A 26,822-nucleotide genomic window follows, 5' to 3' on the forward strand; every position below is an offset into this window, starting at 1 on the left:
TTTAGGACGGACTGGTTGGATCTCCTTGCAGTCCAAGGGACTCTCAAGAGTCTTCTCCAACACCACAGTTCAAAAGCATCAATTCTTCGGTGCTCAGCTTTCTTCACAGTCCAACTCTCACATCCATACATGACCACAGGAAAAACCATAGCCTTGACTAGACGGACCTTTGTTGGCAAAGTAATGTCTCTGCTTTTCAATATGCTATCTAGGTTGGTCATAAGTTTTCTTCCAAGGAGTAAGCGTATCAAAGAGTAGCAAATGATTTAGTGCATCAACATTGTAAACATTTTTAATGTTTCATTGCCTCTCTTGAATGCAAATATATCTACATTCTCTAGTGTCCCACAGAAGTCTTAAACATTTTGTCACTAGGTATTTTTCATCCCAGATGAAAGGTGGGGAAAGATGCTTTTTTTGGTATATTTAATGCTTGTCAATTTAATTTTTGAAGTTTCTTTGTCTTAATGATTTTTAACTATCAACTTACCCAGGTAGTGGAAAAGAACTATGCTTTTGAGATACCTGATGTTCCGGAGAAATCTGAGTACTTGGAAGTTAGATACTCGGTAAGTCAAATAAAGAAAATGTTTCGATATATGGCAGAACCAATACAATATTGTAAAGTTTAAAAATAACATAAAAAAATAAAATAAAAAAAAAGAAAATGAATGGATTTGGGTTGAAAATGGCATTTTCCTATTTTTGAGTTTTCAGCTGGCTTTTAATTAGGAGTACTGGCAGGGCTCTTCAAACTCACAGTTCACTTAAGTGAACTTATAGTCATGAATAATTAAAATGAATTGAAATATGTAGACTATTGGTTATATTGCTTTCTCAGCTTTCAAGTATGCATTTGTAAAAAGATAAGTTGAAATGACACAACTGTTTTTCAAGTGGAACGAATGCACAAGATGGAGTTGAACATCATTAGTCTGTTGAAGTGTCCGTCTGAGCAGTGAAGAGGTGAGAGGAGAGCATCAGTAGTGTTGCCGTAGTGCTGCTCTTGCTCCCGTGACAGACAAGGTCACTGCTGCAGGTTGTTAATTAACTGGACTTTAACCTCTCTTTACTTCCGTTCTAGTGTTTTGATCTCATGATGTTGGAAAAGGGAAACTTAAGATTTGTCTGACAGTGGTGTTGTAAAGCACCATGGAAGCATTTTGAATGATTCTCACTCCCTTGCTTTCATTCTTATAATGGAGTTATACTTATTTGGCTATTCGTCAGTAAGGCATATACAGCTTTGGACAGAAATCCTCTTTTTAGGGAGCTTCTTGGCCCATTTTTCTTCTAATGGGTGTCATCAAGATGCATTATTTTGTCATTGTGATTTGTTTTTGTTTTGTGCTGTGAATTGTTTTGGATCTCATATGTGGCAAATTACATTTCATATATATCAAAGAGATTTTTGGTGGTTCATAGAGAGCCTTTTGTTTATTTCAAATACAGAGTTTGGAAAATGTGAAGTAATAGTTTTAAGCAAAAAAAAAAAAAGATTTTTTTTTTCTTTGCCTTTTTCAGGCTGAAATGCCACAGCTTCCTCAGGATTTGAAAGGAGAAACTTTTTCTCATGTATTTGGGACCAACACATCCAGCCTGGAACTGTTCTTAATGAACAGAAAGATCAAAGGACCTTGTTGGCTTGAAGTGAAAAATCCACGTAAGGAGACATTTACTTTCAGAATGCTCAGTAAATTGCTGATAGATGTGGTTTTTAGATGTTAAAGACTTGGGCTCTTAATTTCAGTGTGACCACTTCATTTTTTATGTTTGTTTCTTTAAGATTTTCCTTGAGGTTTTTTTGAAATCACTCTTGTTTTGATGCTTCACATTTTAATGGGAGGGAGACCTTAGTTAACCTAGACAGACATTCGGGCATGTCCTTCATTCTGTTGCTATCATTGTGGCCTTCCGACCTGGCTGACATGGCCTAGCTGTTCAATATGGTGAACTGCTTACTTCTGAAGGAGCGAAATTTCACTGCCCAGTGTGGCTAGTGTGTGTATGGTCTCTTACCTGGTGTTTTTCAGTATTTGCATTTATGATACTCTGTTTTGTCTTCATAAATTTCTTAAAACTTTGTTTTGGATTCCTCTAAGCAGTGTTTTTGTTCTTATAAACCTCTTTGGAGTCTTGGATTTTTTTGAAAAGTCTGATAAAGCTGTGGACTTTTTTCTCAGGAAAATGAACATGTGTGTACATACACACACGAAGATTTGTATACAATCCAATAATGTGGTTTATTGTTATTATAAGACCTTCTTAGTAGAAGGTAGGATTGAAGACCATCTCAGTTAATTACAGATGAATTATAATGGCTTTTCTTTTTCAGCAAATAGCTATTGATTTGTTGTATCTATTCTCTTTCAGAGCTCTTGAATCAGCCAATCAGTTGGTGTAAAGTTGAGGCAATGGTCTTGAAACCGGACCTGGTGAACGTAATTAAGGATGTTGGTCCTCCTCCAGTTGTGGTCATGTCTTTGAGCATGAAGACAATGCAGAATGCAAAGACACATGAAAATGAGGTAAAGAAATAGGGCAGATTTTGTACCTAGGCTTGGGGTACGATGCTTCTTGAAATTGTACAGTTCCTCTGTAAGGGAAGGTTGTTTTTTGTGGAAGGGAAAGAATACTAATTCACTGCCAAACTCCATTTTGAAGAATGAATTGAATTTATCTGATGTTGGAGCTTTTTTCCCCAAAAGACTTAAATTGCTGGACTGACTTTGTTTTTTAATTTTTTTTTTTATTTTGGAGAACTCCACATGGATATAGAATAATATAATCAACTCCTCTGTACCCATCACTCATATTCACCAGTTAGCAAGATTTTGTCACACTTGTTTATCACCCCCCTTCTTTTTTTTCCTCCTGAAGTATTTTAAAGCTAATCTCAGACACTGATCATTTTACCCTTGTATACTTTGGTATGCATCCCTCAGAACATGCACACTTTTTTATAGAATACTATTTGTTGTTGTTGTTGTTCAGTTGCTAAGTCGTGTCCAACTCTTTGCAATCCCATGGACTGCAGCACTCCAGGCTCCTCTGTCCTCTGCTATCTTCTGGAGTTTACTCAAACTCATGTCCGTTGAGTCGGTGATGTCATCCAACCATCTCATCCCCTGTCGTCCCCTTTTCCTCCTGCTCTCAATCTTTCCCAACATCAGGGTCTTCTCCAGTGAGTGGGCTCTTCACATCTGGTGGCCAAAGTATTGGAGCTTCAGCTTCAGAATCAGTCCTTCCATGAACATTCAGGGTTGATTTCCTTTACGATTGACTGGTTTGATCTCCTTGTAGTCCAAGGGACTCTCAAGAGTCTTATCCGACACTACAATTCAAAGGCATCAGTTCTTTGGCCCTCAGACTTCTTTACTGTCCAGCTCTCACATCTGTACGTGACTACGGGAAAAATCATAGCTTTGACTATGTGGACCTGTGTTAGCAAAGTGATGTTTCTGCTTTTTAAGTTACTTATTTTTATAAATTTTTTGTTACTTATTTTTGCTTCCTCTTTTATGAAATATCATTATAAACTCATGGACTTTAAATATACTTAATATATTTCAATCTGTTGCAATCAATAATTTTTTTTATTTGCTGCTTAAATTGTCTCTCTTTGGTCAGTGGGAACTTCTTTATGTTTGCTTGTAAATCCTGTTGGCATTGATAGGGATCTTTTTTAACAGCAGGATTTTGGCAGTGTTTTTTCCTTTTGTATGTGATTTGAACTTTTAATAATAGTTGATATAGTAGATAGTTAATAGTTAAAGTGTTAGAGGAAAGTTTAATTAGTTTAAAAAGATCCTTCGTCCAGAGTGAGGTTTCTAAATACCATTTCCCAAGAAAGGAAATGGGGTTTTGTGAAGAAGTAGCTGATTCAGGGCAGTAATTGTCCAAGGTAAGCCTGGAACGTCTTGTTATACCAGGAGGCATGGACATTATTAAAATCTACTGAAGGTATGTCAGAAGGACTCAGGAAACAACTTGAATAGTTTCCTATGTCAAAGATGGAGCAATTTGAACATGTATAACTGCAACAGATTGAAACACATGACTTCATAATGATACTGTAAACACAGGACTACACTGTGAAGTAAGCTAGGGAACCAACTCATTATTTTGAAAACTGGTAAATGAATTGAATCAAACATTTATCTTGACTTTTTTGAACGTACATTGTACCTCAGGTAACCAAATGATCAGTGGAGGGAGGTTTAACTTTGTAGCTTTCCAGTTAGTAAATGATGAAGGAAGAATTGCATCTAGCTACTTTGCAATCCATAATGAGATAATATGATCTAGGTTTGATTTCCAGAGGCTGCTAATATCACTAGAATAGAGGTAATTAGACATGACGTGATAATTAGTGGTGGTGATGGTAGTTTAGTCCATGATGATCAGTAGCAACTCCAAAGAATTCTTGCCAAAAATTGAATCAGGTTTTGATTAAGCCTTCAAATATAAATATGAATATACAGGCAGTACAGAAACAGGAACATGTTAAATGACATTCTTGGGATACAAGCAGCAGAATTTATAATGAGGGACACTATGGGATAAAGCAACCCAGTTTCTTCAACAATAGAGAAGTAATAGAAGCAGAAGATTTTAAGAAGAGGTGGCAAGAATACACAGAAGAACTGTACAAAAAAGAGCTTCACGACCCAGATAATCACGATGGTGTGTTCACTCACCTAGAGCCAGACATCCTGGAATGTGAAGTCAAGTGGACCTTAGAAAGCATCACTATGAACAAAGCTAGTGGAGGTGATGGCATTCCAGTGGAGCTATTCCAAATCCTGAAAGATGATGCTGTGAAAGTGCTGCACTCAATATGCCAGCAAATTTGGAAAACTCAGCAGTGGCCACAGGACTGGAAAAGGTCAGTTTTCATTCCAATCCCAAAGAAAGGCAATGCCAAAGAATGCTCAAACTACCACACAATTGCACTCATCTCACACACTAGTAAAGTAATGCTCAAAATTCTCCAAGCCAGGCTTCAGCAATATGTGAACTGTGAACTTCCAGATGTTCAAGCTGGTTTTAGAAAAGGCAGAGGAACCGGAGATCAAATTGCCAACATCTGCTGGATCATCAAAAAAGCAAGAGAGTTCCAGAAAAACATCTATTTCTGCTTTATTGACTATGCCAAAGCCTTTGACTGTGTGGATCACCATAAACTGTGGAAAATTCTGAAAGAGATGGGCATACCAGACAACCTGACCTGCCTCTTGAGAAACCTGTATGCAGGTCAGGAAGCAACAATTAGAACTGGATGTGGAACAACAGACTGGTTCCAAATAGGAAAAGGAGTTCGTCAAGGCTGTATATTGTCACCCTGCTTATTTAACTTATATGCAGAGTACATCATGAGAAACGCTGGGCTGGAAGAAGCACAAGCTGGAATCCAGATTGCCGGGAGAAATATCAATAACCTCAGCTATGCAGATGACACCACCCTTATGGTAGAAAGTGAAGAACTAAATAGCCTCTTGATGAAAGTGAAAGAGAGTGAAAAAGTTGGCTTGAAACTCAACATTCTAAAAACTAAGATCATGGCATCTGGTCCCATCACTTCATGGGAAATAGATGGGGAAACAGTGTCAGACTTTATTTTTTTGGACTCCGAAAGCACTGCAGATGGTGACTGCAGCCATGAAATTAAAAGACGCTTACTCTTTGGAAGGAAGGTTATGACCAACCTAGACAGCATATTCAAAAGCAGAGATATTACTTTGCCAACAAAGGTCCGTCTAGTCAAGGCTATGGTTTTTCCAATGGTCATGTATGGATGTGAGAGTTGGACTGTGAAGAAAGCTGAGCACTGAAGAATTGATGCTTTTGAACTGTGGTGTTGGAGAAGACTCTTGAGAGTCCCCTGGACTGCAAGGAGATCTAACCAGTCTATTCTAAAGGAGATGAATCCTGGGTGTTCATTGGAAGGACTGATGCTGAAGCTGAAGCTCCAGTGCTTTGGCCACCTCATGCGAAGAGTGGACTCATTGGAAAAGACCCTGATGCTGGGAGGGATTGGGGGCAGGAGGAGAAGGGGACAACAGAGGATGAGATGGCTGGATGGCATCACTGACTCGATGGACATGAGTTTGAGTGAACTCTGGGAGTTGGTGATGGACGGGGAGGCTTGGCGTGCTATGATTCATGGGATCGCAAAGAGTCAGACATGACTGTGTAACTGAACTGAACTGGACTGAATAGATGGGGAGGAGTTGGGCTGAGACAGTTTTATTACATATCAACCAGTTGCAAAGTATGTTGATAAATACCGTTGAGAAAGTTGGGAAGACACAAGAATTTGAATCCTGCCAGGATATTTAATCAGGGCTTCCCTGATAGCTCAGTTAGTAAAGAATCCACCTGCAATGCAGGAGAGCCCACTTCAGTTCCTGGGTCAGGAAGATTCCCTGGAGAAGGGATAAACTACCCACTCCAGTATTCTTGGGTTTTTCTGGTGGCTCAGCTGGTAAAGGATCCACCTGCAATGCGGGAGACCTGGATTTGATGCCTGGGTTGCGAAGATCCCCTGGAGAAGGGAAAGGCTACCCACTCCAGTATTCTTGCCAAGAGAATTCCATGAACTACAGTCCCAAGGGGTCGTGAAGAGTTAAATGTGATTGAGCGACTTCATTTTCACTTTCAAGGAATCACTGTTTATTGACTTAGCTGGCATGATTGTATTGCATATGAAAAAACATTTTTAAAGTAATAGCAGTCAACTGGGTGCAGTTTTAACCCTCCAGGGGACTTTTGGCCATATCTTGGACAGTTTTGATTGTCACAACATGGAGACTGGGGAGTGGGGAGTGATGCTGTTGGCAGCCAGGGGAGCTAAATTTCCCACAATGCACAGAGCAGCCCCAACAACAAAGAATTATTTGGCCTAAAATGTCCACAGTGCTGAGGTAGAGAAACATTTTATTCATATATGAGAAACTGCTGAATTATTTCTGGATAAAGTGATAGGTATGGATTTTGCTTCAAAATAATGTGGGGTAGGGCTGTTTATGAGTTGATAATTTAAGCTGGATGGTTAGTATATGAGAGTTGATTTTATTATTTAATTTTTTATTTAAATACTTTCGTAATAAAAGTTAAAATATTCTTATGGATTAAAATCTATATCTTTTTATGTTCTTGGTGGTTTTGGTGAGAATGCAGACAACATAGTAGGTGTCTGATAAGTAATTTTCTTCTCTGCAGATTATTGCTGTGTCAGCGTTGGTCCATCACAGCTTTGCATTAGATAAAGCACCCCCACAGCCTCCCTTTCAGTCACACTTCTGCGGTATGTATTTTAAGCTGGTTTACTAATGGTTTAATTTTTGTTTTTCTTGTTTTTTCTCCAGCTGTTGGTCAGTAACTTCAAAAAAATATTTTCAAGGGTAACTAGTTTATACTGCTAAGCAAATTTTTTTTTTACATTGAAGTATAGTTGATTTACCATATTGTGTTAATTTCAGGTGTATAAGAAGATGATTCACTTTTACATATATATATCTCTTCAGATTATTTTCTATTATAGGTTATTATAAGATATTTGACATAATTTTCTGTGTTACGCAGTAAATCCTTGTTGTTGATCTGTTTTATGCATGGTAGTTTATTAATCCCATACTTTAAATTTATCATACTCTTATGTATTTGTCTATTCTTTTTTTTAAGATTTAATCTTTTATAAACTTAGAAAATTGAGGTATAACTGACATGTAGAATTAGTTTCAGATGTACAACATAATGATGCCATATTTGTATATGTAGCAAAATGATCACTACAATAAGTCTCATTAACGTCCATCACTGTACTTAGAATTTTTTTCCCTTGGTGATGAGAACTTCTGCGATTTTCTCTTTTAGCAACTTTCAAATATACTGTCCAGGATTATTAACTGTAGTAACCATGCTGTACATTGCATACCCAGGGCTTATTTAGTTTATAACTAATTGTACCCTTCACCTGTTTCATGCAACCCCCTCGGACTCTACCACTGTCTGTTTTCTGTATCTGTGAGCTCATTTTTGTCATTTTCTTTTGTTTTTTGAATCTACATTTAAGTGAGATCATATATTTATTTTTCTCTGTCTTATTTCTCTTAGCATAATGCTCTCTAGATCCATCTGTGTTCTTGCAAATGACAAGTCACTGTTTTCATTATTTTCAGATAAATACTCAGAAGTGGAATTGCTGGATTATATGGTAGTTCTGTTTTTACGTTTTTGAGGAAACTCCATACTGTTTTCCACAGTGACTGCATCAGTTTACATTCCCACCAACTGTGCACAAGGATTTCCTTTTCTCTCCATCCTCTCCAACACTTGTTATCTCCTCTCTTTTTGATAATAACATTCCTAACAGGTGTGGGGTAACATCTCATTGTGGTTTTGGATTTCTCTGATGATTTGTGGTGTTGAGTATCCTTTCCTGTATCTGGTGTCCATCTATATAATGGCTGTTCAGCTCTTCTGCCCATTTTTTGATTATTTTTTTGTTGTTATATGCATTTTTTAAAATATATATTTTGGATATTAATGCCTTATCAGATATATGATTTGCAAATATTTTTTCCCATTCAGTGGGTTGCCTTTGCATTTTGTTGATGATTTCTTTTGATGTGTAGAACTTTGTACCTTGGTGTAGTCCTACTTGTTTATTTTTGCTTTTGGTGCCTTTGGTTTTGGTGTCAAATCCAAAAAGTCATTGCTAAGACTGATGTCAAGGAGCTTACTGCCTATGTTTTCTTCTAGGAGTTACATGGTTTCTGGTCTTGTATTCAGGTTTTTAATCCATTTTGAGTTAGTTTTTTGTGTATGGTATAAGGTAGTGGTCCAGTTTTTAATTGTTTTGTATATGGCTGTCCAGTTTTCCCAATGTACTTTTTTGAAGAGATTGTCCTTTCTCTATTGTATAATTGGCTCCTTTGTCATAAATTAATTGACTATGTTATGCAGTATGTTAAGTTTGTTTCTGGGCTCTCTTTTCTGGTCCATTGTTCTATATGTCTTTTTATGCCTGTACCATACTGTTTTCATTACTGTAGCTTTGTAATATAGTTTGAAATCAAGGTATGTGGTGCCTCCTGCTTTGTTCTTTCTCAAGTTTGCTTTGGCTATTCAAGGTCTAACGTGATTCCATATGAGTTTTAGGATAGTTTGTTTTGGTGATTCTTTAGACATTAAGGAGAATTTATATTAAGACAGTTTCCATTCAGAGACATTCAGTGTATGTGTACTTGAAATTGGACGAAGACAGGTGTTAGCATCTTTATTTTTTTCCTTTTTACAGTTGTGTCTAAACCAAAGGACTCCATTTTTCCATATGATTTCAAAGAAAGCATTAAAGAAAAGGTAAAGAACTCATTCATTCCTTTTAAACATGAAATATCTATTTGTTTAAAAAGAGAAGAAGAGAATGCTGTGGATTAGTAGAAATAAGCTGTTTTCTGTGTTAATTTGTTAGACCTATTCTTGTTAGATTGGACTATGGCATTAACCCATTAAAAATGTTTAACAGTGTTTAAATGTTTCACCTCCTGGAAATAATAGGATTTGACACCTTATTAATAGATGAGGGTCTCAAACCCTCCTTCAGATAGCTTAATTGGAAGCTTTTCCAAAATTTCATGATGACTTGATTACTGTTTTGGGTAAAGTATTGGTTAAAGCCTGCCCCACCCTCTCACCCTCACCTCCCTAGCTGGAAGGAAGTCAAGAGAAGTTGAGGATGCTGTGGATATTAAAGGTGACATTTATTGGGAAGGTTGGTGTGGGATGGCTGTATTTGATTAGTGATCTCTAAGCTCCCAGTATACTCCATGAAGAAGTTTTCATGGATCCTTAATAAAATGGTGGAGGTGGGAGGAATAGTATAATATGAGTTTTTCATAAAAGTTCAGTTCAGTTGCTCAGTCGTGTCTGGACTGTAGCACACCAGGCCTCCCTGCCCATCACCAATTCCTGGAGTTTACTCAAACTCATGTCCATTGAGTCGGTGATGCCATCCAACCATCTCATCTTCTGTCATCCCCTTCTCCTCCTGCCCTCAATCTTTCCCAGCATCAGGGTCTTTTCAAATGAGTCAGTTCTTCCAACCAGGTGGCCCAAGTATTGGAGTTTCAGCTTCAGCATCAATCCTTCCAATGAATATTCAGGACTGATTTCCTTTAGGATGGACTGGTTGGATCTCCTTGCAGTCCAAGGGACTTTGAAGAATCTCCTCCAACACCACAGTTCAAAAGCATCAATTCTTCAGTGCTCAGCTTTCTTTATAGTCCAACTCTCACATCCATATATGACTACTGGAAAAACCATAGCTTTGACTAGATGGACCTTTGTTGGCAAAGTAATGTCTCTGCTTTTTAATATGCTGTCTAGGTTGGTTATAACTTTTCTTCCAAGGAGTAAGCGTCTTTTAATTTCATGGCTGCAGTCACCATCTGCAGTGATTTTGGAGCCCCAAAAAATAAAGTCTGTCAGACTTCATAAAAGTAAATGTATTCAATACAAAGAATTTCATTTTTGGAGAGGATGTTTTTTCCTTTATGAAATGCCTCTGTTGGTAAATTTGTAGGTTATTTTTGTTTTTTTAATGTCTTCACTTGACAAAATTAATAGCAACCTTACTGGGTTCCACTTACTTAAAATTGGTTTGAGAAGTCCAGTAGTCTGGGGGTACTATTGGATCAGGCTGTTATTTGTAAAGTGCCCTGAATTAGTAAGTAAAATGATCTAGGAAAATTCCATTAGAGTCAAACTGACATTTTTTTTAGCTGAGCTGGTTGTAGTAAACATAGCCAGCAACTTAATTTTAAGAGTCTTAATAAAGTACATCTTTTGAATACCTGATTTCTGTTCAGTTGTGGAAGCCTTTTGTGTGTAGCTAGGTTTTATTTATACTTATGATGCTTATAGTTCTTACATGTATGTTTGTTTTTAGTCTAGTTTCTTATTTATGGGTTTTTATACTGCTATTTGGGATTAGTTTCTACAGTCCTTGGGATCTCTTTATGTGGTAAATACATAAATAGCAAAGTCTACCAGGAATTATATAGGAAAGTAAATAATGTTTTTGATAGGTTCTCTGATTCTGAGGCTATAAAACGTGTCCAGATGCACAAGCATGTCCCTGTGGAGGGACATTTCTGCACTTGATAGTGCTCAGTACTTAAAATCTTGCTTCATTCACAGGCTTATTAGCCTAATGAGCTCCTCAGAGATTTTTGTGCAAGTATTACTGTGAAATCTAGAATCAGGAATTTCATTGCTGCATTTTGCTTTGAAATGCATGTTTTGTTTTTTTTTTAAACCCTAAGCAATCTTAACCGTGCTTAAGCAGGAAGCCAGGGAATAGTATTTGAGAGTAAAGATAAGTGACTGGTATGTTTTTCTCTAACAGAATGTGAAGGTTGAGGTTGCTGCCACGGAAAGAACACTGCTAGGTTTTTTCCTTGCAAAAGTTCACAAAATTGATCCTGATATCATTGTGGTAAGTAGATCTTTGATCATGTCTTGGTGAAGCTCTTGATTCTTTAGTTCTTTTCAGTGTGCCTTGATTGGTACTTTTTGAGCAACAGAGTCTTTTCAGAGTGAAATGACCTTGTAAACTGGTAGGAATTCATCTACTTTCTGCTAACAGAAAGGAGAAAAACCCCAGCCCACTACAGGATAGTTTTTCTCCCCTCTAATAGAAAAACAACTCATGAATTACTCTTGGAGTTTAGGATACTCCTGTTACTTGCAGTTAGAGAGCTGCCTGGAAGAAAAGTAAACTCATGTCAACTGTTAATAGCTTCAAAATTTTGGCATAGAGGCCCAGCTGTATAGTGGTCACAGGAGTGAATTCCTTTGGTTTGGTGCATATCCCCAAAATTTAAGTGTTTTAATTTTATGAGCCCAGTGGGTCTCTGTGACATATTCTTTTGAGAGATCATGGCTAGGAGTCTTTTTTTATCTTGATGACGAATATACTCCTACTAAATAATAAGAGGTCATAAAATAATTCATTAAGTTCTTTGCCCCAGTTCCAAAGAGTCCTAAAACAACATCGTGCTTTGTTTCCTCTAAACATAGGTTTTAGGACTTAGGTTGTAGATGCCTCGATAGGAGTTCTGCCTTTTGTCTTGGGTTAATAGAGCAGTCTAATTATACCATGCTTTTGGGATTTTTGGAGGGAAGTAATATAAATTCCTGTATTTTAAGTGTAATAGCAGTAATTTAGTTACATGGAAGCCTTGTGAAAAATGTTTGCCATACGTTTCTGTGTTCATTTTTGTTCTTGAACCCCTTTCTGGATGAAGTACCAAGAGCCTATAGGTTGTTACCAGTGTCTCTGTACCTGCTTCCCTAACAATCTTTCAAGACCCATCTTGAAAGCGCTAGGAAGATTCTGTCCACAGTGCCCTCCTGCTGTCCTCTGGCAAAGCACCAGGCCTACATCCAGTCTACTAGCATTCTCCCTCTTGGGCCCCAAGGAGATATCATGGCATCTAGGGGTAGCTGGCCTACCTTAGGGTGTTAGAGCAAAGACTGTGAGAAATCTGAACCAGAATGAAAGAATCCTAACATGGGTTTGAGTCCCTAATCCCAGGCATGAGAATTTGGAAATGAGACTTCCTAATGTCCTTTGGGTCTCTGAGTTTAATAGACAAACTTACCATCAATATAGTGGTATGTATCTTTAATTAAAATTAATAACAAGTAAATCTGTTTATTAGTTGATTTTAAACTTCATATAGTTTATTTTGCTAGTTCAGTTCAGTCACTCAGTCATGTCCGACTCTTTCCAACCCCATGAACTGCAGCACGCCAGGCCTCCCTGTCCATCACCAACTCCTGGAGTTTACCCAAACTCATGTCCATTGAGTCAGTGATGCCATCTAACCATCTCATCCTCTGTCGTCCCATTCTCCTCCTACCTTCAATCTTTCCCAAATCAGGTCTTTTCAAATGAGTCAGCTCTTTGCATGAGGTGGCCAAAATATTGGAGTTTCAGCCTCAACATCAGTCCTTCCAATGAACACCCAGGACTGATTTCCTTTGGGATCGATTGGTTGGATCTCCTTGCAGTCCAAGGGACTCTCAAGAGTCTTCTCCAACACCACAGTTCAAAAGCATTAGCGCTCAGCTTCTTTATAGTCCAACTCTCACATCCATACTGTTGACAAAGTAATGGCTCTGCTTTTTAATATGCTGTCTAGGTTGGTCATAACTTTCCTTCCAAGGAGTAAGCATCTTTTAATTTCATGGCTGCAGTCACCATCTGCAGTGATTTTGGAGCCCCAAAAACTAAAGTCAGCCACTGTTTCCACTGTTTCCCCATCTGTTTGCCATGAAGTGATGGGACCAGATGCCATGATCTTAGTTTTTAGAATGCTGAATTTTAAGCCAACTTTTTCACTCTCCTCTTTCACTTTCATTAAAAGGCTCTTTAGTTCTTCACTTTCTGCCATAAGGGTGGTATCATCTGCATATCTGAGGTTATTGATATTTCTCCCGGCAATCTGGATTCCAGCTTGTGCTTCTTCCAGCCCAGCGTTTCTCATGATGTACTCTGCATATAAGTTAAATAAGCAGGGTGACAATATACAGCCTTGACGAACTCCTTTTCCTATTTGGAACCAGTCTGTTGTTCCATGTCCAGTTCTAACTGTTGCTTCCTGACCTGCATACAAGTTTCTCAAGAGGCAGATCAGGTGGTCTGGTATCCACAGTTTATTGTGATCCACACAGTCAAAGGCTTTGGCATAGTCAATGAAGCAGAAATAGATGTTTTTCTGAAACTCTTGCTTTTTCGATGATCCAGCGCACGTTGGCAATTTGATCTCTGGTTCCTCTGCCTTTTCTAAAACCAGCTTGAACATCTGGAAATTCACTGTTCACGTTTTGCTGAAGCCTGGCTTGGAGAATTTTGAGCATTACTTTACTAGCGTGTGAGATGAGTGCAATTGTGTGGTAGTTTGAGCATTCTTTGGCATTGCCTTTGGGATTGGAATGAAAACTGACCTTTTCCAGTCCTGGGGCCACTGCTGAGTTTTCCAAATTTGCTGACATATTGGGTGCAGCACCTTCACAGAATCATCTTTTAGGATTTGAAATAGCTCAACTGGAATTCCATCACGTCCAGTAGCTTTGTTAGTAGTGATACTTCCTAAGGCCTACTTGACTTCACACTCCAGGATGTCTGGGTCTAGGTGAGTGATCACACCATCATGATTATCTGGGTCGTGAAGATCTTTTTTGTACAGTTCTTCTATGTATTCTTTCCACCTCTTCTTAATATCTTTTGCTTCTGTTAGGTCCATACCATTTCTGTCCTTTATTGATCCCAAGTTTGTATGAAATATTCCCTTGGTATCTCTAATTTTCTTGAAGAGATCTCTTGTCTTTCCTATTCTAGAATAAGCATAATTCACATGATGGAAATTATTAGTACAGACTTGGAAAATATGGTTATCTTTTTGAGTTTTTTTTTTTACTCAGGATAGTTTTGTTTCAGTGTTTTTAACAAGTTTCTTATTTGAACTATGGAGTGATATCTGTTTATTTTGTTGCATGTTGATTAAAAGTCAAAATCAGTTGTGTTTGAACTCAGTTCTTTAAGAAGAAACTGGATGTACTTCCCGAGTTTTCTAAGAAGTGTATGTAAACTGTCATACAACATAGCTGGGTTCTTGGTTGTTAAGGAAGTAAAATGAAATTATTTGAATACAGCTTCTACTGATGACCTGAAAAGTATGGGACATTAAAATTTGCATTTTTCTGAGAGACTGTGAGGTGTAAGTTGCAAATTAAAAGACATCATATGAACCTGGCATCAATTAGAATAAAATAAAGTTTATTCCAGCAATCTGCTTAGCAGCCTTGTTAATGTCAAGGCTAATGAATGCTGCTGATGAATAAATTCCTGAAGAAGAAAGGACCCCAGTCGGAGGTAAGCTCATGATGCCTTCAATTAGAGACCAGAAAAAGAAAGGGCAGAGAAATTCTATGCATTATGATGATAAATCCTTTAATTTGTGTTTCTTATAATGTTATTGGCTGCCTTCTTTTTCTGACTAGGGTCATAATATTTATGGTTTTGAACTGGAAGTGCTACTGCAGAGAATTAATGTGTGCAAAGTTCCTTTCTGGTCCAAGATAGGTCGGCTGAAGCGATCCAACATGCCGAAGCTTGGGGTAATCATAATTTTCAAATCTTACTTCTCTATTTTGGCTTCTGTGTATTGAGTAGCTACCAGGTTGCACCTTGTGCTTCTTTGACTTAGAATAGCTGCCTTATGATATGACATTTTAACTTTTCCACTAAACACCTTTTCCTTTGAATTCAGCATTTTATTAGTAACCACTGGTAGTTTTAAAATTTAGCTTTTAGAATCTAGAGATAGCACGTGCTTATTAGCTCCACTAGGGCATCCTTAAGAAACAGAGCTGTGGGGTTCAGGAAGGAGATGGGAAGGAAGAATGGGAGGGATCAGACACTGAGTGGGCTGCATGTTTGTCCTCTCTGAGCAATTGCAGGTTTAAGTGTACATTCTCACAGAGGGGGCAGAGCTTGTTCAAGATCCTAGAGCTAGTAAAGGCAAGAACTAAAATTGTGAACCCAGGCCCCATCTGACTCTTGGAAGGCTTGTTCCTTTTCATTCTGCCTGCTTGCTTGATAAAGGGGGGTTGTGGTGGGTTTTGGATGAAGCACCTTCATTTCCTAAACTCTGACACTGCTCTTTGCTTGAAGTCTTTACTTAAATCTTACCAGTGAACCAGAATGCTGCTTCATCAGAGAATTTAGGAATCTGTATCTTTTATAACATTCTCCAGAGAATTCTGCTGCTGCAGATTGGAGTTGGGAACCAGTGCTCTTGCTTCTTTTCCTGTTCATCTCTTTAAGACAATAGAGTCATTATTAACACATCATCCAGATGCTGGCGTTGCTTACCCCTTACCGCTTCAGGGTTCTTTATATGGCATCTTCTCAGTGTGGTCTACCCTGACCACCCTATTTAAGATGTAGTTCCTGCAAATTCCTTGTTCCCGTCACCATGTTCTATTATCCATATACTTATTACCTCCTAAAATTATATAATTTTTTTAGTTGTATATTTCAAATGAGATCAGGTATCTTTTCTACTTTGCTAACTGCTGTATCCCTTATATTCTGAGTGAACCGAACAGTGTCAGATACATAGTCAATGTTCAAAAATATATGAATGATGGCTGAATGAATGGAAGAATGAAAGTTTCATCATTGTAATTTTGGGGCTAGCCTCAAATCAAGTTAGAACAAAATGTCAGTGTCTGCTTTTCCATGGGATTTACTTTTTGTCCTCCCCTGTAGGGCAGGAGTGGATTTGGTGAAAAAAATGCTACCTGTGGCCGAATGATCTGTGATGTGGAAATTTCGGCGAAGGAACTGATTCGGTGTAAAAGCTACCATTTATCTGAACTTGTTCAACAGATTTTGAAAACTGAAAGGATTGTAATCCCAATAGAAACTATACGAAACATGTACAGGTATGATCCTGGATGCTTCAGAATTTCTCTGTCTTGAAATTAGCTGAGATGCCAGCATCATCCTTAGGCTGGAGGAACAGGAGTCTGTGGTGCTGTGGAGGGGAAAATTGTCTGTCTTCATGTCAGCATCACATCTCCATTCCTTTAGTGATGTGAATTATTTTGCCTTTTGAATTATTCTAATTTTATCATAATATCTCCCTCATTTAACACCATCTTGATGTTTCCTGAGAGCAGTTTGGAAATTGATGTGGTATTTAGGTTTCCACCCATAATTCATTAATTCAGAAATTAATGCAAATATTTTGGAAATATAAAATCTGAAAAGTCATTCAATTATCTGGAGATATTGCTGCTTACTTCTTTTTTCCAGCCTTGTTGAGGTCAAATTGACAAATAAAAATTGTATTTTATTTAAGGTATACAGCTTGATGTTTGATATACATTGTGAAAAAATCATTACAGTTAAGCTAATTAACACACTCATCACCTCACACAAGCACTAATTTTTTCTTTTCTTTTTTGTGATGAGGACACTTAAGATTTCTTCCTCTTAGGAAGTTTCAAGTATATAATACATTATTTGCTGTCACCACGTTGCTGTACATTAAATTTCTGGAACTTAATTCATTTTGCATAATGGAAACTTTTTGCTTGATTATTTCTTACATAAGGTTTCTCCTACCCCTATGGCCATTTTAGATTCTTTTCTGCCTGTTCCTCCTGAGTTCTCAAACTGCTTCTCTTTCTGACTGTGCTGCCTGCCTGGGTGATCTCATCGACTTGGAGGAATTTCAGTACCATGTGGGTGCTGATGCCTCCTCTGAGCATATCTTCACTTTGGATGTCTCCCCTGAATTCAGACTCATGTCTCTACCTCCCTGTTCTGCTTAATGTCTGATATGAGCCTCCAACTCAGCCTGTTCCAAAACTGAGCTCCTGACTTTCTCTTCCTTGTTTCTCTTACTTTTCCAGTATCACTGGAAACCTCCAGAGTCATCCTCAGCCTAGAACCTCTGAGGCATCTATGATTCCTCTCTCTGACATCTTATGTTCCATGGATCAGGAAATCCTGTCAGCTCCATCTTCAAAATGTGTGTCTATCTGGCCACTTCTTTTCTCTTCACTTGGACCCACCCTGGTCCAAGCCACCATCCTCTTCTCCTGGGTCACTGGGTCTTATATTAGCCTCCTTACTTGTCTCTTTGCTTTTGCCCTTGACTCCTTGTCTGTTCTCAACCCAGGAACGAGAGTTCCTGTGCTGAAGTAAAGTTGGATATGGCACTGTACTTAAAATCTCCTAGTGACTTTCTGTTTCATTCAGAGTAAAAACCAAAGCACTTATTTTGACTTACAAGGTCCTATACAGTGGGTCTCTCTGCCATTAACTCTGTCATTGTCTTCTGTTATTCTCCATCATTCTCTGTGTTGCAGCCATTGGTCTCGTTCTTGATACTGGAACTGCGAGATTTATGCTCAGCCCTGGGCATACTTTTTTTTTTTAATTAAAATTTTTTTTTGAATGTGCTGTTCTGTCTGCCTGGAATGTTCTTCCCTCAGATTTACCCATCTGAAAGAATTACCCTCTCACCTCTTGTGGGTCTTTATTCTCAGTGGACTCTTCCTTGGTTCCCTAACTAAAATTTGTCTCTGCTCTTCACCCTTAATATTCCCTTCTTAACTTTTCTTCTTAACACTTAGCCTTATTTAACATACCACATATTAAAAATTTAAGTTGTATTCTATCTCCCCCATAAGGACAGGAATTCTTGTCTCTTTTTTCACTGCCAGAATTTAGAACAATGTCTGGCATAGAGTGGGTATGTAATACATATTTAGTGGATGAAATAAATGAAAGGATTTAGGGTGTTTTTAGATTGTAGTTAACATATAACTTTATCTTAGTGTGATTTTTGTGTTTGTTTGTTTTAGAGAAAGGCATTGGGATCAATGGTATGAATGAATTCCTAATTTCATACTGACCTTATTTTAAATTGTTTGCAGTGTGAGGTGCCATTGCTCTGAAGCTACATAACCAAAAATTTTTAGTAAAATGCTTTATGAAATTCTAATTGTAATCATTGTTTCTTTTAATTACTTGATTCTGTTTCATTCTTACTTTTCTGTACAGTGACTCTTCTCATCTGTTGTACCTGTTGGAGCACACCTGGAAAGATGCCAGGTTCATTTTGCAGATCATGTGTGAGCTAAATGTTCTTCCATTAGCATTGCAGATCACTAACATCGCTGGGAACATTATGGTAAATTTAACTTAGAAAGGGGGAAAAAGCATTTCCTGTTGGATCCAGTGTTTTCTTGGGGTAGTTGTTATATGATAATGAGTCTAAATGCATGCTTATAAAATGAGTAACTTGTATTTTGAAAGCTGGGCTTCTTTTGTAAAGTGAAGAACTGCTTGGGAGAAGGGGAGGAAAGCCAGGTGCAGTATGTTGAAATTTGGGTGAACATAAGGATTGTCTCTGACATCTGGATGTGTCTGATTTGTGGAATGGTCCATTTGAGAGTAAAGAAATAGCCGAGTTGTGGATATTTTAAGCTCTCTTTGTCTCCTTTTAACTGTAGTGCTTAAAGAAGCTGCTGAAAATAATTAATACCCCCCCTTTTTTAAAAGCAGCCCTTGATATGATGAGTGAATTTGAAGGAGGTGCTATGATTAAATTTATCGATTTGATTTGCTTTTGTTTGTTGTGGTCTTGAGCTCAAGTTTTTTGTTTTTTTTTTTAATTCTCTTTTAATAGTCTAGGACACTGATGGGTGGACGATCCGAGCGTAATGAGTTCTTACTACTTCATGCATTTTATGAAAACAACTATATTGTGCCTGACAAGCAGACTTTCAGAAAGCCTCAGCAGAAACTGGTGGGTCCAAAATTATATAGTGTTTTGCTTTTTTATATCCCCCCTTTTTATTAACAAGATTGTTTCTTTGGGCTGTGATAACATCTACTTCCCAGATAAGTGGAAACTATCCTGTTTGCTCCATTGTTTTGGTATGGTCATTTCCTTCTCTACTTTTCTCTATACAGATAAAAATTATTTGTGAAATATGAAATTCTTTGAGGGAGGCATTAGGCCTCTGATGAGTGACCATAGATGGAAATTGTTTTGCTGGGTTAGTACTACCAGTCAAACCTTTTATTTCTTTGAACCCCTTAGCCTTAATTTTTATGTTGTGTGGTTGCATTTTTATATTCTAGTAGGATTAAGGTCACCACAGTCAGGTTTCTGAAGTAGCCTCCATCACACCAGAAATAAAACTTAGCTTAGCTACTGTTATATCAGCACGGATAGTAATCAATTTAAAATGGGAGTTTAATGTTAAAATGACTCAGGTTCTTTTGTTGTGCTTGTTTTACGTACATTATTAAAATTAGTGAAGTATTAACTTAGAGGAGTTTGACTTCTACTGAGTATTAAATGTTTGCTAATTAAACTACTTGGAAAAGAATTTTTAGCATATGGACATACTTATTTTAAGGTGTCCATATTAATAATGAGAATAATGGTAATATCTAAATAAAATATTTTGTATTTTTATATCATGAATATTAGAGTAATGAATATAAGAGAACTCTTAGAATCTCAAATTTTACGTGACATGAGTAGTTGAATTTTTAGTATCCATTGATTTAAAAATGTGAAGTCCTATTATTCAGAAATATTTTAAAGTGGAATTTGCATATTTATCAACTTAGATACAGTGTTTGTTTTGGTAAGTACCATGCTTGGCATTCATTTGGATTCATGAACATGTTAAAGTAACTGTCTTTCCCCAGAGGACCATTAACTGAAAGTAAAATATCTGTTAGAACTGTGTACTGCAGTTAGAAAGGGGGAAGTCATAAACCTTCTAAATTGGTTCATGAGTTGCTGGCTGGTGAAGTTATCTTCCATTTGATATTAGGGAGATGAAGATGAAGACATTGATGGAGACACCAATAAATACAAAAAAGGACGTAAGAAAGCAGCTTATTCTGGAGGCTTGGTCTTGGACCCCAAAGTTGGTAAGGCTGGGCAGCAGATGGCTTTGTCCCTGATGTGAAGGGACTTCTTAATGCAGAGTCAGCTTGAGAAACTAAAAGACCTGAGTTGTGTTTTGTATGTTAGCGAATAGGTTTCATAATGACCTTATTTATTTTCTTACGTTCATGTGAAAATCTTGTTTGCCAGTCTTTTAACATGGGATTAATGTGAATCTTTTTTTTTTTTTTTTTTTGCTGTATTCCAAGAAAGTTTTATTTATGGACATTGAAATTTAAATTTTGTGTCATTTTCACATATCATTGAAATAGTCTTTGTACATTTTTTTCCCAACCATTTAAAGATGTAAAAACTCCTCTTAGCTCATGAGTGGTACAAAAAGAGATAGGCTGAATTTGATCTTTGCCAATCTCCGGTCCAATATATAGCTATTTGTCAGGACTTCCCTGGCGGTCCAGTGGTTGAGAATCTGCCCTCCAAGGCAGGGGACACGGTTTCCATCCCTGGTCCGACAATAAGAAAAATACCACACTGGGATTTAAGGAATAATAGTACCAGACACACAGTAAGCTATCGGCATATGCTTGCTGTTGTTGTTATTGTCTTAACTGTGGACATTTACTTCTATTCAGTTTCTTCTGAAGGTGAAGATAACTCTTTGTAAATGTCCTAAAGAAATACAGTAGCTTTCTGTTCACCCTTTGCTAGTAAAAAGGGTGGATCGTTCCACTACTGACATTTATGTATATATCTTGTCTGATCTTAGCAGTTTGTAAACAGGTAAATAGGCTACCTGTTTTATTCTTTGAAGGTGTGATTGTTAAAAAAAAAAAAATGTATAACCACTCGTTGGTAGAGATCACTAAATATTTGAGGAGTAGGCGGGGAGGATAGGTGGAAAGGAATGCGTTCTTGAAGGAGAATTTAGCAGAATTTTTTTTTTTTTTTGGAAATGTACATGGCACCTGTGTAAAGTAATTGATAGGATCTAGTAATTGAAAAAAAAAATAAAGTAATTGATATGAGGGGGAGTGTTTGCCCATAATAATAAAGTATTTTGGGGGGACTGCTGAGGTTTCCATGCCAGACAGGATCTCTTCTTTCTTTGTCTTTGGTTACCTGATTTTTCACTCTGATATATATTTACAGGGTGATAGTCAACTCCTTTTTTCCCTTTGTCTGCCTCACAGCTCTGGATAGTATAAGGAGTCATAGTATAGTACTTCTAATACTGTGTTATGCCAAAGACTTTTTGTAACATGGGCCTTTTTTCCTTGCAGGTTTTTATGATAAGTTCATTTTGCTTCTGGACTTCAACAGTTTGTATCCTTCCATCATTCAGGAATTCAACATTTGTTTTACAACAGTGCAAAGAGTTGCTTCAGAGGCACAGAAAGTTGTAGAGGTTTGTATTCAACTGGGAACCCTTGAAATTGAGATTAAAAATAGTGCTTAAAGGGGGAAGATAAGCAAGGGGCTTGGTGTTCTAGTTTTTCCTTCTGAAAGGTAATGGCATTCTAGCTTTTCCTTCTAAAAGGTAACGTATCCTTTCTTCGTGGTCAGAATGGGGGAGTGTTGGGTAGGAGGAGACTCAGACTGGTTCTGTGTCTTTTATCTAATAGCTTTATTGAGATGTAACTCACAGACTCTGTAATTTACCTATTAAAGTGTGCTATTTAATGGCTTTTAGTTTATTCCCAGAGTTTGCTAACTGCACTATAATCACTTTTAGAACATTTTCATTTTTCCCCAAAGATACTCTCTTCCTTTTAGCCCTTACCTCCTTCAATCCCTTCTAGATCTAGGCAACCACTAATCTTTCCACCACTATAGATTTGTGTATTTTTGTATATTTCCTGTAAATAGAATCATATGTGACCTTTTGTGTCTGGCTTAATTCACTTAGCATACTGTTCTCAAGATTCATTTGTGTTGTAGTATGTATTAGTCCTTCATTCCTTTTTATTGCTGAATATTCCATTGTAGTGATACATGTCACATTTTGTTTGTTTTAGAATCTCTTGTCAATTAATGCAAAAATACCTGCTGGGATTTTGATGGGGATTGTATTGAATCTGTAGATCCCTTTGGGGAATATTGCCATCTTTAAGTCTTCCAATCCATGAAAATCTAGTCTTTCCATTTATTTAGGTCCTTAATGTCTTTCAAAAATGTTTTCTAGTTTTAAGTGTACAAGTCTTTCACTTTTATTAAATTTATTACTAAATATTTCATTCTTTTTGGTGCAGTTGTAAATGGAATGTTTTCTTAATTTCATTTTTGGTTTGTCTATTGCTAGTGTAGAGAAATACAACTGAGTTTTGTATATTGGTCTTGTTGCAACTTTTCTGAGCTCATTTATTAGTTGTTGTAATAATAGTTTGTGGATTCCTTAGGATTTTCTATAGACAGTATCCTGTTGTCTGTGAATAGAGAAAGTTTGATTTCTTCCTTTTCAATTTGGATGCCTTATATTTCCTTTTCTTGATTAACTGCCCTGGCTAGACCCTCCAGTACAGTTGAATAGAAGTGGCAAGAGCAGACACCCTTTTCTTGTTCCTGATATTAGGGGAAAACATCTAGTCTTTCACTATTAAATATTATGTTACTTGAGAGTTTCCCACAGCTGGCCTTTATCAGTATGAGGAAGTTCCATTCTAGCACTAGTTTTTTGAGTTTTTTTTTTTTTTTAATCATGAAATGGTGTTGGGTTTTCTTAACTACCTTTTCTGCATCTATTAAGATGATCAATATATGGTTTTTGTTCTTTATTCTTTTAATATAGTATGCTATATTGATTGTTGAACCAACTTTTGTTCCTGAGATAAATCCCACTTGGTGTATAATCCTTTTTGTATATGGCTAGATTCGATGTGCTAATATTTGTTGAGTTTTTTTCTGTATTCATAAAGGCTGTTGGTGTATAGTTGTATATGTCTTTGTCTGGTTTTGGTATTCGGGTTATGTTGGCCTCATAGAATGGTTGGGAAGAGTTCCCTTCTCTTCGGTTTTTGGGGAGAGTTCATGTAGGATTTGTTTTAATATTTTAATTTTTGCCAGTGAAGTTATCTGGTCTTAGACTTCTTTTTTTAATTTCTAACTCAGTCTCTTGTTACAGGTCTGTTCAGATTTTCTATTTCTCTTTTGGTCACTTTGGGTAGTTTCTGCCTTTTCTAGGAATTTGTCCATTTTGTATAGGTAATCTGATTTGTTGGCATAAAATTGTTCATATTATTTCCTTTTAATCACTGTAATTCTTTAAGGTCAGTAGTGATGGTCCCCTCCTTTTATTCCTGATTTTAGTGATTTGAGTCATCTTTTTTTCTGAAGAAAAAGCTTCAGTTTAGCTAGAAGTTTATCAATTTTGTTAATCTTTTCAAACAAGCAACCTTGGTTTCCTTGAGTTTTTCTCTATTGCTTTTTTGTTCTGTTTCTGTGCTAGTCTTTATTACCTCCTTTTTTCTGGTTTCTTTGATTTACTTAGCCCTTTTTTAGTTTCTTATGATAGAAGGTGATGTTATTGATTTGAGATCATCTCTTTTAATTTAGACATTTGCAACTGTAAATTTCTCTATAAGTAGTGCTTTAGCTTCATCCCTTAAGTTGTGATATGTTTCACTTGGCTTTTTATAGTCAATCCCCTCTTCCATCAGTCAGTAATTGATCTGACTTATATCACCATAGCTTAATTTTGCCTGTTCGAAAATTTCAGATTAATGGAGTGATACAGTATGCACTCTTTTGTATCTGGCTTTTTTTGTTCAGTGTAATTTTTTTGAGATTCCTCTGTGTTGTTGCATTATTGCTGTTCTTTCCTTTTATCTGTTCCCCTGAGATCAGCATGGGGATTATTTTCAGTTTGGGCTGTTATTAATAAAGCTTCCGTGAACATTCTTCTACAGTTCTTTTTGTGGATATGTGCTTTCATTTTGGGGGATACCTAAGGAGTGAATTTGCTGGGTTGCATTGGACAGTGTATGTTTTACTTGAAACTGTTAGATTGTTTTCCTAAGTCATTGTACCATTTTATACTCCTACCAGTCATGTATGTGAATTGTTCCCCTTTTTCTGTAACACTTGTTATTTTCAGGCTTTAATTTTGGCCATGAAAGCATTTATTACCGATTCTATTCATTAAACATCCTTTTCGAAAGGATCCTTTTGAATTATATCACATGAATTTTAATCTAACTAGTGGTCATACAGTCAACAGTTTTATGAATGGCTTAATAACTTAATGTGTGGTTCTTCATATATAAAACTTATATACAATTGACTGTCAGTAGGGAATTTGATTAGATTTGGTTCTCCAGCAGTAAAAGATGTAAATTGACATTATCTCTGTATGTTGTTTTTCTCTGCTTCTTTGTGCAAGGGGCAGAAGATGTCTATTTGCTCTCTAACTCCTAAATTTACAAGTCTTTTGGTTCCAGCTTGGTGGCTGTTTTTCAGTTCTAATTCCATATTCCTGGAAGAGAGAATCTTAGAGGCTTGCCTAGGTTGGTGAACACACCTGTCCATCATCTGTGGCCGCAGGAGCGTGTTCACACAGTACAAATGTGTCTGCTGAGGATAGGCTTTTCTATGAGACTGGAGGATAATTTTACAGGGTAGGTATTGAGTAGACATCCCCGAGAGGTAGTGACTACGTTTGGTTAATAATATTCTTTGGATTGTGTCCTGTGTGTGTCAGTATTAGGATAGTTATCATTATATAGCTCCTCCTTTCCCCCCTACCACCATTTTGTTATTTGAGCTTTCCAGTTTAGATTCTGGATATGAAATTACACTTCAGAGTTGAAAGAAGTCATCTAAGAAATACTATACATGTAGCAGTTTATGGGTTCTGTATCATTTTCCTGGGCAGTACTGCATTTGGTCTTCAGAACAGCTAGTGCCACACAGCTCGTGCTGGGAGAGCCAGGCATGGATTGTAACTTGCCTGACTTCAGATTCTTTCAGTTTACTTTCTGTTGGACCTCCATGGTTGCTGTAAATAAACTGGAGTGTGTACCAAGATCTCTAATAGGTTTGCTATCATCATCTGCTCTATTGGAAAACAATAGGTCCCTGTTACTATTGTGAGATTGTTCATTTGCAGTTATTGATCTTTATAAAATCAGATACTTTGTAAAAACTGGGTTATCAAATGGCATTGACTTGACATACTTTAAGCCAAGAGGTTTATTTTTAATTTTGAACCTTTGAAAGGGCAAATGTGCCTGGTTTTTCTTTGTATCCTGTTAATATTCAGTAGAATTAATGGAGCCTTGAGAACAATGGTCTAATGCTTCCCCTGCCTTTTCCTCCTGTAAATTTTAATGGAAGACTGCTGGTTGCTTTCTTAAAATGTTGCTATTGTACCAATTGCAAAGCAATTGATAGATAAAAGTTACCGCATAAATACTAAGGAGTATATGTGTGTTAATTTTTAGAAATGTCGTGGCCTATTTAAATATGGGCCCCAGATTCCTAAAAGAGATTTGCTGATTTAGTATTTAGGTTTTTATTTTTCAGTCTAAAACACTTAAAGTAATTGCTGTGATTCCCCATAGTTTAACAGAGTTTTGTAGCATTTTGTTTGGTAGTGCACAGGTCTTAAAAATAGTAATTTAACTGCGTTTTTTTTAAAGCAGTCTCTCTTAATGTTTTTATTTTAAAAACAATACCCCCAAACATGTTGCTCCCCAATCTTGTTGAAGGGGGAAAAGGAGCATGTGTAAAAAAATTCATGCTTTTAAACGATGCCTACATTTTGTCAAGAACTAGATTGGGAAGGTACTGGGAATGATAGGCTGAGAGAACTGACTGAAAAGAGGGCAGCATTGACCTGCTTTTCAGCCCTCTCAGCATTGTTGACCTTTATACTTAGACAAGAAAGTAGCTTTACAAGATGTGGGGTTAAGTTCCCACAAGGTATGATTTTTGGAATTCATTTCACAAAAGTTTGATTTATCTGAAGTTTTTGTCTTGTGTTCATCAGGATGGAGAGCAAGAGCAGATCCCCGAGCTGCCAGATCCAAGCTTGGGAATGGGCATTTTGCCCAGAGAGATCCGAAAACTGGTAGAGCGGAGAAGACAAGTAAAACAGCTAATGAAACAGCAAGATTTAAATCCAGACCTTCATCTTCAGGTATATCTTTCCACTCAGCAACCTCTGAGTGACAGTCTCACCTTTGAAAATTTGATTATCTAGGAGTGATTTAAACATGATGCTGTGGACAAATGCATGTGCTTACTTTAAGTTGGTGGGTAGGAAACCATTCAGAAACATCTGATGCCTCAAAGTACAAGGCA

At 37.1% G+C, this 26,822-nt stretch overlaps 1 protein-coding gene and 1 non-coding gene across 6 annotated transcripts in view; both read left to right on the top strand.

Annotated features, from left to right (window-relative positions):
• Window positions 1–26,822, top strand: part of POLA1 (DNA polymerase alpha 1, catalytic subunit) — a 295,794-nt gene that overhangs the window by 23,598 nt on the left and 245,374 nt on the right. For all 5 annotated transcript variants that reach the window (XR_015159734.1, XM_086389392.1, XM_086389396.1 and 2 more), the window contains exons 13-25: window positions 495–569; window positions 1,525–1,663; window positions 2,374–2,528; window positions 7,225–7,309; window positions 9,305–9,366; window positions 11,414–11,503; window positions 15,076–15,192; window positions 16,349–16,524; window positions 18,656–18,785; window positions 19,284–19,403; window positions 20,449–20,548; window positions 21,806–21,930; window positions 26,509–26,658. Coding sequence is in view for 4 of the 5 variants with exons in the window: in XM_086389392.1 (XP_086245518.1) it covers window positions 495–569; window positions 1,525–1,663; window positions 2,374–2,528; window positions 7,225–7,309; window positions 9,305–9,366; window positions 11,414–11,503; window positions 15,076–15,192; window positions 16,349–16,524; window positions 18,656–18,785; window positions 19,284–19,403; window positions 20,449–20,548; window positions 21,806–21,930; window positions 26,509–26,658 (1,524 nt within the window). In the remaining variant the exon portion in view is untranslated. The remainder of the gene's footprint in view (window positions 1–494; window positions 570–1,524; window positions 1,664–2,373; window positions 2,529–7,224; window positions 7,310–9,304; window positions 9,367–11,413; window positions 11,504–15,075; window positions 15,193–16,348; window positions 16,525–18,655; window positions 18,786–19,283; window positions 19,404–20,448; window positions 20,549–21,805; window positions 21,931–26,508; window positions 26,659–26,822) is intronic.
• Window positions 21,137–21,266, top strand: LOC147339921 (small Cajal body-specific RNA 24). Its single transcript, XR_015160002.1, has one exon.

This window comes from Bos grunniens, chromosome X (assembly GCF_055505025.1).
Source record: "Bos grunniens cultivar Pamir isolate PY7600 chromosome X, Bosgru_T2T1.0, whole genome shotgun sequence".
NCBI classification, from domain to species: Eukaryota; Metazoa; Chordata; class Mammalia; order Artiodactyla; family Bovidae; genus Bos; species Bos grunniens.